The sequence below is a fragment of the Rattus norvegicus genome, chromosome 7, assembly GCF_036323735.1.
Source record: "Rattus norvegicus strain BN/NHsdMcwi chromosome 7, GRCr8, whole genome shotgun sequence".
In the NCBI taxonomy this organism is placed as follows: domain Eukaryota; kingdom Metazoa; phylum Chordata; class Mammalia; order Rodentia; family Muridae; genus Rattus; species Rattus norvegicus.
Genome location: NC_086025.1, coordinates 123214000 through 123225533, shown reverse-complemented (window position 1 = coordinate 123225533; position 11534 = coordinate 123214000). Strand labels below are relative to the sequence as shown.

At 40.9% G+C, this 11534-nt stretch overlaps 1 protein-coding gene across 1 annotated transcript; it reads right to left on the bottom strand.

The window, feature by feature from the left end:
• Positions 1 to 429: 429 nt before the first annotated feature.
• On the bottom strand, positions 430 to 10898 carry Alg10 (ALG10, alpha-1,2-glucosyltransferase). Its single transcript, NM_139101.3, has 3 exons — positions 10634 to 10898; positions 9071 to 9268; positions 430 to 7539 (listed from the first exon to the last, which is right to left on the bottom strand). The coding sequence occupies exons 1-3, from the start codon at positions 10802 to 10804 to the stop codon at positions 6484 to 6486; spliced, it is 1425 nt and encodes a 474-aa protein (NP_620801.1). The 5' UTR covers positions 10805 to 10898; the 3' UTR covers positions 430 to 6483.
• Positions 10899 to 11534: the final 636 nt, after the last annotated feature.

The following is an 11534-nucleotide window of genomic DNA, read 5'->3' as shown; positions in this document are numbered from 1 at the left end:
TGTGAAGGGAAAGTCCACACCCACGAAGAGTGAAAACACAGCAGTATTAATCTCTTCGTAATGGCCAAAGTCCAAGGTTTGACTCTTTCCAAGGTAGAGGTGTTGGTAAGTTTCAGCTTTTCTATGGAGCTAGACTAACAAAGAAAACCCTAGCCAGAAACTCAGTGTGACCATCCAGGACCTTGCCTGCCTAGTTACTGTGGCAGTATTATGAATTATGGATACCCAGGGAAGTGGCGGGCTCTTCTACAGATGCTTGGAATGTTAACACTCCTTTTGGTTCAACACCAGTAGTTTACAGTTGGGTAGGAAAATGGCTTGAAGCAGCGTGGATGGAAACAGCAGCCCTCAGTCTGGACTAGGAGCGTGTTAGGAGAGCACAATGTTACAAAATATGAATTACCTTACCAATAAAATAAACATACGGAATAACTATTTAAAACGCTTTTATTCTTATAAATAGGTTTATTCAAGAGTTTAAATGACATGAATCACAATTTTAGAGTCAAACATCTTAAGTTTTGAATGTAACAAAATGTAAAACCTTAAAAAACGGTTAAAACATATATTCACGTATTTAAAATAAACATCAAATTCTTTCAGAAAAGATTATTTAAAAATCACAGATCAGTTTAAAACAACCATTTATTTCCAAAGTTCTTTTGAGAAATTAAGTCTTAGGCAACTACATCTCTATTGGATATCAAAGATCTTTACTTCCTTGTTAATCGGGCTGACAACTTCAGCCCGTGCTGTAGATTTTGTGTTCACACAACAAGCTGAGGCCGTGATGACACAATGGGAGAGACTGCCTGCTCTGGAAGAGACAGTCTGTATGCGCCTCAACTGTCTGATCTAGAAAAGTAGTGGAGTTCTATTTCCCATGGAATTTGTTTTCCAAAATGTTACAAAAAGGAAGGTAGACTCAGTGTCCTTCCTACTACTCCATCTCAGCTGCAGCTAAGAGCCCGATTCTCGTCAGGCTGCCCACTCATAAAGGCAGCTCACACAGCTACTTTGTAACATTAGACAAATACTCATTCTGCTTATTCTAATATGAGACAAAAACCCACCCTCTCCTCAGTCTCTCCGTGTATGTGGTACAGTTAACACAAGAGGCCTGAGAACCAGCGAGACAGAAGTAGACAGTTCAGGTTGTTTCCAAACCTATTATCACTATCAGAAACATCCCCCAGTCTGTGAGGTAAACAGTTTCATGGCCGGGTGCATTAGGTTCCGTCATCTGAGACACAATTAATCATGGAACAAATGACTTTTGGTTTCACATTTACCTTCACTTCATGGAACCCAGGGAACATTTTCGGCCACAGTAGAAGCAGCAGGGCTGAGGAAACAGCCCAGCTGGCAGACTGCTTGCCGGCTGCCCTAAGTTCTGTGTTTGATCCCCAGCACTGCATACACTGGGCATGGTGCGGCATGCCGGGAACCCAGCAGTCCAGAGGTAGAGGCAAAAGAATCAGGAGTTCAAGGTCTTTCTTGGCTACATTGTAAATTCCAGGCTAGCCTGGATTATGAGACCCTTCCTGAACAACAAATAATCATTAATGAAGGTGGAGAATTCTAAATCTTTGTGGTTCAAAACAATACAAAACTATAAAAAGTTTAATCCAGATTAGTAGAAAAAGTTAAATTACAAGAATACGTTAAAATGTAGCCCACTGTCATCACCTAGTAAACATTTCAGTACAAATTTGATTACACAGTACTTTCCTATTCCTCACTACAGGGGAAACCCAAATACACTTCTCTCCTGACAAAGGAACACAAACGTATGTGAGGTAAACACTGCATTACTGGTGCGCTGAGACTTTACACCACCTGTGGCTGGGTGTAGGACACAATTTAAAAACCAGCTTAACGAAAGCTAAACATCCACTTTATTTCAGAAACAAAATATATGAAAGGCAGAATACTTCAAGAGATTCTTGAACCTGACTTACCGAAGAATATAAAGAACATGAACTACAATAAACTCACGTTTAAAATGGCAGGTTTTGAGACCCTTGAAAAGACACTATCCCATATCTACTCTCTCAAGCCACTGACGCTTTCCCAGTGAAATGTTTTCAGTAAATACAAAACTTATTTAGGGGAGCTCTATGCCCCTAAAGAGACAACATAATTAAGAAAGGGTGTTTTTGTGAGTTAAAACCTATTTGTTGACCACTGATCTACATTTAAAGCAATGTATTATGCTTTCAAATAACCGTAAGAACTTGTTGTTATGGGAGCTATGTTTTTCCAATTAAACATCAACAATTTGTTCAACAATTCATCTTGTAATAAAACCTAAGCGTTTATCATTTTATACATGTTCCTCTAAAAGGCTCCTAAGGATTTTAAAAACCTGTAACTCACACAATAACATGAGAGGTCAGACCAGTACAGCTTTGATAGCGAAACAAAATAGCAAAAGGTCAGCTTTATGATGTGTCTGAGTGTGAGTGTGAGTGTGAGTGCGTGTGTGTGTGTGAACCAGCAAAACACTATTGAGAAAGACAACTACTGTAATTCTTTTCATTCTTATTCATCTTGAGCAAGACAGTGATAAGTACAGGGCTCAAATAAATTGAACTGATCAAATTTCTGAATGCAAATTCCATATATTTACTTTTTTGAAAGAAAAATATACCCTACCTACTTTTGCTTTAACAGTGTCTAAGGTATGGAGAATGCCACTAATCAATATCTCATTTTAAATAATAAAAAGAGATTATTAGATACCTATTATCACCAAATTTACTTTAGAAATAACTTCCAAACATTATGGAATTTAGTGCTGGAATCATTTCGATATATTAAAATTATGTCATCATTAACTTAAGTTGTTTATATTTCTCAGCAACATTTTGCCATTGACTTCAAATACCTAAAATGCACCCAAAGAAAAGTAAATCAGAGAGCTAAAACCAAACAGAAGATGTTTCTAACTGATTGAAATGTAAAAGACAAGTCATCAAACTTACTGTAATTACTGAATGACTTCATATTTAAATGGCATTGTTAGAATCAAGCCTATTGCACACGGCGCATACTAAACGGGCATGACTGAATTCATTACTATAGAAAATAACATTTAGAAAACAGGCAGAGGATGGGTCAGGATGGCTTAGTATAAAACACATTTGCTTCCTAAGATTAAGTTGGTTATATGATACTTTTCTAGAATATCTGCTTCCTTCTATATTGAAAACTCCATTCAATACAAATTTACTCGATATACATCAAACAGCATGTTTATGAGCATACAGATATGTACTACAGCATGAATCCTGTTGAAATGCGGTAGGACTCACCCCAGGTACTAACAAGAGTTCAGACATAACATTCTCATCTGAGATCAGGAACAAGCACCTGGTCTTTCAACAATCTGTCTTTTTTATGTGGAACCAAAATCAAGGGCATTCTTTTCTACATCTTAAGTTCATCTATGCAAAATATTGTATACATTAAAATTACACTTGTCTTAACATTTAAAGGCTTTCTAACTGCTCTAAGATATGATTTTACCTGAATACAGTTTGAACTTGACCTAAAATATATGTCCACTCTCTAGGAGTTATAAATGAAAGCTGGGACTCCCTTCTCTCCTCTCCAGACAAAGGAGATGAGCACAATGTCAAGTCAGGTAAGTTCACACCAGAAATACATCACGGATATCCTAAGCTATTCCCTGTAAGTAAATCACACTGTTTACAGTGGGTGTTTTACAGCGACAAACACAGATGGTCCATGAGCACAGAAATTCCTCGTACAAGATTATGTACTATGTGTAAAGTACAACACACTATGTCCACAACGTTTGGTGAGACGCAGCCGTGGGAAGGCTGTCCAAGGAAGCGTAAATATAAGCAGGTACAGTGCACACACTCGTTCTAATGTGTCTGGGAAGTGAGTCTATGCCTGTGGATTGTCACAGAAAGCAGAGCTGCTAAAACTGACCACTGAGCCTAGAGCAGCTCAGGCAAGCCTGGGCCTCTTCATAAAGGCTCTAAAATGTCCACTGGAAGAGTGATGGAGAACTCGCACTCCACACCCCTTCAGCAGCTGACATTTTCTACACTGACCATTTAGAGTTTTTAACTGAAGTAGGCGGTGGGCAGTGTGTTTACAGCAGATGAGTTCAGGAGGCTGCAGAGCTGGACGCCTGCAGTCAGTGCCCTAGAGGCTGCCCTAGGGGCGAGGAACCACACGGGGTCCCTGCAATGGGGGCTCAAGCTTTTAACCACTGAGCCTCTTATGATCAATAAATCAATTAAGTCTAATGAAAACTACTTGATAATTCTTTTTAAAAATTAAAGTAGAAATACAATCTACATTTGCAAAAGCAAGGATTTTTTTCCCAAGTGAAATGACTTCAGAGATGGGGCTGTTAATTTGAACAACCAAAAGTGAACCGCCGGGTGAAGCCTTTTTCTCTCACATACTGAGTTAAAAGACTGAGAAATTTATCAGCAAATGACCATTAACTTGTCAACTGCCCAAGCAACATTAACCAAACCCCTACCTCAAATGTATCAACATGCATCCATTTTTAAGATCACAGTAACAACTAAATAGCACCTTTTAGTCCATGGCGCTGCAGTCTGAAATGCCAAGTCCTACTTCCAATACATAATGGGAAGTGGTGTAGAATACCAGTACTTTCTCTCTCTCTCTCTCTCTCTCTCTCTCTCTCTCTCTCTGTAGACCCCTACGATGTCTCCTAATTCTGAAGGGACTCAACATATCTGAAAGCAGCCTCCTTCCATTACATGGGACAAAGTGCTTCCCTCCTTACAGCAGACTACTGGGATGAAGCACTCCATCCCTCTGTGTCCCCAGACACAAAAGCCAGGGACTAAGCATCAGACAGCACTTGCTTTATTCAATTGCAAGTGTTTGCTTCCTGGACTTAGCTTCTATCATAATAAAGTGTCATGAAGCTTTCTGATGTGCTAACACACCAGTCACTGTTACACTTGAGCAAACCTCCGAAGCATCAGAGTGGTCCGTGTGGGCTGACCACCCAGGGCTATGCTTGTAACTTTTATCCAAGTAGTTTTTAAAGTTGTATAAAGTTTACTACATATTTAAAACTCAAAGAAAACATTATCCAATAAAATAAAAGGTTCTGTTCCTTTGGGGAGTGTGTGTGTGTGTGTGTGTGTGCGTGTGTAAAGCTCAGGAAGTGGGCTAAGTAAGCTCAAGTCACACTTCCGTGTTTACACTCTCAGCACAGGACTAAGCAACAGTGTCTGTAACAATGGTGACAATCAATAAACAAACTTTAAACAGCAGCACAGAACCGGAACCCAGACAAAGCAAACCCCAGAGCCTAGTAGTGCTTCCTAAATTATAAAATGAAACTAAACCAATGACCTCTCACCTTCTGAGTTCTGGTTTGTTTGGATAATAGGGACAAATGTAAATTACATGACCTTGGCCATCTGGGGTTTGTTGTTGTTGTTTTTTGGCCTCTCTTTTAAAAACTAACTTTTACTTAAAAGCTCTCATCAAGGTCATCTTACTTACACACACACACACACACACACACACACACACACACACACACACCCCAAAATGATGTGGGACCTCTGAAAGGGAACTTACTTTAAAAATGTGATAGATATAATCCAGGGTCTCCAGGTACCGTTACCCTGAATCAGAGGATCCCTAAAGCCAATGGCATTAACTGCACAAGAAGCCGGTGGAGACAGTCCTGTGCAGACACAGACAGACTGGAGGGACCTGTCTAAAAGTAAGGCCCCTCTAAGGAGTGAGCTGAACAGGAACAATGAACTCTTGTCTCCTGAAGGAGCGAGCTCTGCCAGCACTCGAGTTTAGGAGCTCTGCCAGCACTCGAGTTTAGGTGCTGCTTATTCGTATGTGAGAAAAAACTCTGAAGCCACAAGGTTTATGGTCAGTTTTGTGCAGGAGCCCTGGACAACTAACAGAGCAGTATTTCAGAAAGATTATCTATAAAAGGTGTCATAATCAGCACAGCTTACCTTCGGCCTGCAAAACCTTCAAATAAGGAGTTAGTTCAAATGGCTTCATCACTTCTATATTCTTAGTTAAAATACCCAATTCCTAGATAGACATCCCAGAATCTCGTTCATAAGTTACTAAGACCAGAGCTATATTTACTGCAATATCTGGCAATTTTGCTCAGAAATACCACTAGGTCATTTATTTGTAAACAGTTTTCACATTCTTCACTGTTCTTTACAAAGGAAGTTGGTTGACAGGTTCTGGTGCTACGGAGCTCACCCAGTCCCCTACATACACGGAAAATCCCCAAACTTCTGAAAAGATTCTCAAGACAACTGCAAGCAAATTTATTAGCATTATCTAAGCTTTTAGGCTAGCCTCAAATGTAATTCTTTTCGTCTCCCTGAATTTACTTAAAAGAAATCCACACTCCTTTACCCAGTCATCTGTTGTAGAAATAGGCTCTTAGAGTTCAAAATAGCCCTGCCACTACCACATAAACCTTTGGATGTCATGACTATCCGACCACTGAAAAGTCTTGTTCAGAAAGATGTAAAAAGTTAGAAAATTGACAACTGCATAGCAACCCAGTTCACAAACAAGTCTAGATATGGGTGGCAGAGGCATGTTGAGCCTATAAATAATGTATGGTAAAATGAAGTAACGGAATTCTAGTAGTTTCTGAGGAACCGTAGAAGCAACCAAGCATACAAAAAACATTAAATTCCAGAAAATTGACTTTGATTTTAAAGAGTCAGCTACAGCCCAACCAGCAAACATGTAGGCTGGAACTAATAAATACTTGACAATTTCATGTCTCTGAAATACTCTTTTCCACACATAAAACGTGTAATGCCTATTGTCTGCCAGTAAATACTTATGGACGTAAGTGAATTTCCAAACCAAAAATACCGAGACTAAAGTAATCACAGAGAACTGAACTCTACGTTTCCAAACTAAGCTAAGAAAAGTCTTGACTTTGGTCGGAGAAAGTAGGTGAGGAAAGGAAAAAAAGGCAGTAAAGGAGAAGAAGTAGAACAACTGAGGAAAATGGAGGCAGGCCTCATGACTACTCCGATCACCCACGACAATCCCACCATTAACCACCACAAAAACGAAAAATGCCAACAGCAGAAGCATGTAGGGCCAGGTCAAAAGGAAAAGCATACTCAGGTTCTTAAGGGACATGGAGTACATCAGCAGAAACTGAAGAACTCTTCTGAGTTCCGAGAGCGGTCCTTTAGCCGGGGGAAGCCTCTCTTCCTTCTTCTTCTGTAGTTCAGTCTTCCAGGCTTCACTGCACTTCTGTGCAATGATGTGTCCTGCACAGAAGGCAGCCCAGATGATATTGGTCTGACGAAACATGAAGCCACAAAACCCAAGCAAGGCCGAAGTCCTATGGTTGCCGTAAAGACACATCAAATAAGCAAAAAGAGTAAAGAATACAGAGCCGGCTTCTGTATAGTAAAGAAAGTTAAAAAAATAGAGGGTTGGAAATACTGCTAGGGTTAATGTTGACAAGATTCTCTGGATACTTGAAGAAGCCTTGAAGGAAAAAGAAAAATTATTTTTAGGATAAATTAAACATGCCATTTTCTTGCTGAATTAATGAGATTTATTTAAAAATTCACTGAAGCTTAATTTAAATGAATTGTATTTCCAACTTTGTAACATGATGTTTAAGAATACTTCTGGTTGGGCTGGAGAGATGGCTCAGCCGTTAAAGGCTAGGGTCACAACCAAACATCTAAGGATACTTCAGGTAATTGTCAGGAACATTAATCAGCTTGGAAACTGTCAAAATACTAATGAGGTACAGCTCTTAATAGCTTAAAATCTTTTCAATCACAGAAGAAATCATTTAGTAGTCACTGGATCTAAGACACTGGACTAAGGCACCCGAGGAACGAAGAGACTGGAACACAGTAAAGATGTGGCCAGCTGCACTACCCTGAACTTAGGTCTTAGCCGTCACCACCACCCTTTAAAGAGAACCCTTCACATCTCTACACTACAGACAAGGGAAATCTGCAGGCTGTACGAAATGCTTACTTTTTATATAACAAAATTATAAGTATTTTTCCTTTAAAAAAATCATGCAGGCCTACTCCCAACTCAAGTGTCTTCTTTTCTCTTTTCCGACAATTTTAGTTAAGTGTTTTGAATCTCTTTGATTAAAGTCCTCCTCAGGCCAGGTGTGCTGACTCGTGCCTTTAATCTCAGCACTTGGAAAGCAGGGGCAGCTTGTCTGTGTGAGTTCTAGGCCAGCCAGAACTACACAGAGAGTTTGAGGTCAACCAGAGCTATAGAGTGAGACCCCTACGTCCATCAGTCAGTGGATCACAAGGTAAAGTTCCACAACAGCTTGTAAACTTAGCATATAGATAGTACATCTTGTTGCTTCTGAAAATCCTGTGTTTTATAAATGCTATTTACAAAGCCTTCCTTCCTCCCTTCATTCCATCAGGCTGAGACAGTATTTCTCTGCTCCTGCCATGTATCATCCAAATCCTTACAGTATTTTATGCCTACCTCCTCATAATTCATACTGCAGAGAAGACCTTATTAAATGTTACTGCCACAGTTAACATTTATTGAAATCGTGTATTAGGTCCTAGCCTAGTACCTGTACTCTTAGCACTAATTCAATGAGACAAATGTATTACTACTATTTGGTATGTGATTTAACTTACTTCAAATTGACAAAGACATAAAAGTCACAATATAAATTGTGGCCAGGATTAAATTTAAACCCAGACAATCTACCTCCAAGATATGGATTATGAAATCATACCAAAACTCAACTAGAATTCCTTTCCACTAAAGAGGACCTAAGTTCCTCAAGAAAACATGGAACTATTAAATTGGTTTCACTCACTAACAAACATCTACTTTGGATTTTCAAATACAGTTATTCCAGTATTTAAATGCAAGTATCTTCTCCATGTAAGTAGAGAATTTCCACTTAGCTTTAAAAAACACACAAATGCTCACTGGTGGACATTTCCTTCCATGTCTTGTAAAGCCGATTCCTAATTGTGGACTTTAGTGCTATACACTTTTCTTCTGCACTTACCTTGTTTCTGGGCTGTATCTTCCTGAAGAGCAAATACAGCAAATAGAAGTTGCCAACACTGAAGAGAAGATTGACAAATCTGAGCATTCCGATGGAGCAGACGACATGCTCAGACCAGCCAAGGATCCAGCTGGCAGGTTTGACCACTCCGACCGACACCAGGTACAGGCCAGGTAATGTAGTAATCATAGGATCCCACTTAAAAAGAAAAGACCGCCGGTGAAGCAGAGCAGTAATTATCCCGTCAATATAAAATGTCAAAAAAAAAAAAAAATCAAGTTTCATCTGTTCCAATAATAAAGAACTAGGAGAGGATATTCTATGACATGGTTAAGTAAAACCTAGTAGACTAGGTATCTCTTAAGTTTTATTTTTAAGATTTAGTGTGTGTGTCCATGCACCTAAGTATATGTATTTGCAACATTTGAATGCAGGTACCCAAGGAAGCCAGAAGGTGGCATGGGATCCTTTGGAGGATAGATGGTTGTGAGCAGCTCAGCGTGGGTACGGAGAAGTCTGATAGCCTTCTGCCAAAATAGCTGGGGCTCTCAACCACTGAGCTACTAACACAGCCCCCATTTTAAGAACATTTTCTTCCCTGTCTCAAATCTGTTTGCAATTATCAAAGTGACAACAACCAACAGAAAGTAAGTTATAATCACTTCTACTTTCTAATAGGGCTCACTCTTTAGAAAAGGTATATTCTGTGACTAAATTGCCCAGTTCCCAATTTTACAAACCATAATACAAACAATAGTTAGAACCGTGGTGGATCTTAAGACCCTTAAGTGTCAAGAAAGGCTGCATTGTAAGATTTCTAATCACAAAACCTGACAAATTGGGCCTTGGGCTTAGCCTTGCTTTACATCGTGCAACACACTGTGTATTAGAGACCATAATTATTATTATTATTTTGCGGGTGAGTGATCCTTAAAATGGCAAAGGTTATCAGTAACAGTACCAAGAAATCAGGTTTTCTTCAACAGACTTTGTGTTTCGGAGCAGTAGCCAACCCATACTGTGTTCACCAGATAAGGAAAGTATATTTATCTTCGCATTGTGTGTATTTATGTAGTCAAATATGTATTTTTTTAATGATGCAATCTGACTAGTTGCCAATTTAATCCAAACAACAGTACCTTTCCCTAAAAAAAAAAAAAAAAAAAAAAACAACAACAACTAAGAATGAAGTTAGAATAAAACTATCAACTCCTAAAACTCTCCATTGCGCGTTCAAAACATTGAGTGGAAAACCTCAGAGGTAAGCTTTGGGTGTTTTTGTTTTTTTCTGCATTTTCAAGGGGGCACCTGCATGTCTCTAGTCCTAAGGCTTAGCAAGACAAATTGGTCAATTGCCGTGAGGTGCTACAATCTGGTGTCCGAATTTCCGGCATTACCTGCTCTTTAAGCATTCACCTGACAAATACGCCATAAATCTCGGGGCTAGGTACAGTCACTACCCAGCTCCCTTCACGTTTTAAGTCTGGGAGGGCAGAGGGAAGAGGTAAGGGCACAGGCTGTGCGGAGTCCATCCCGGGGCCCGGCCAGCAGAGACCAACCAACCTGTGACAGTGAGAAGCGGCCCTCGCAGTAGCGCTGCGCCTGCGGCAGGTGGAAGATCTCGTCCATGTAAGGCTCACGCAGAGCGCGGCTGAAGGCGGAGAAGAGCAGGCAGGACACCAGGAAGGTGCAGCTCAAGGCGGCCGAGAAGTAATAACCCTCCAGCTGCGCCATGGCGGGAGGCCGCGTCCCGGGCCCAGCCCTGGGAAGCCCGGAGCGCCGAGCCCGGAACACGGGATCTATGGCCTAGTACTGCCTGGTGAAGTACAGCGGGGCCGGGACGCAATGGATGCTGGGAGAGCGTTGGACGGAAGCGTGGGGTCACTGTTTCCGGAGTGAAGCATTTATGCAACGCACCGGACGGCTTTCCTGTCAATCACTGCTCGGAGCTCTCAGAGTGGCCAGAGGCTGAGGGAGGGCGGGTCAGGGCTCGGACGCGGGAGCCGGTGGTTCTGCGGCCGCTGCTAGGCTGTGAAAGGAAGAAGTGTCTTGTACCTTCTGTTGATCTTCAGATGGCGCTTAGTGTTCCCGACTTTCTAACCTCCAAGCTGCCAAACTGCATTTGTTTGCGGTTATCGCTCTTCTCCATTGCCAGTGAGATGAATTGCTAGAAACTTCGTTACAATGCATTTCATCCCGTCGTCTCTGGCGGGTAATGAAGGAAGGTTGATGCTTTCTAGATTTAAACAGGCGACCGGCCCTTTGCTTCAGGGCGACTTCCCCTTTTGAAGAGCCTATTCGTTTACAGAGCAGTATTTTCTGCGCGCCCACGCCTGGGGAGATTGAGTTAGCATCCAGAGTTGGTGTGAATGTATTTTGGTTGCTTTTGCTGTGGGTGGTGGATCACACCTGTACGCGCATCTCTTGAGAGGCAGAGGCAGGAGGATCGTTCCTAGTTCTAGAT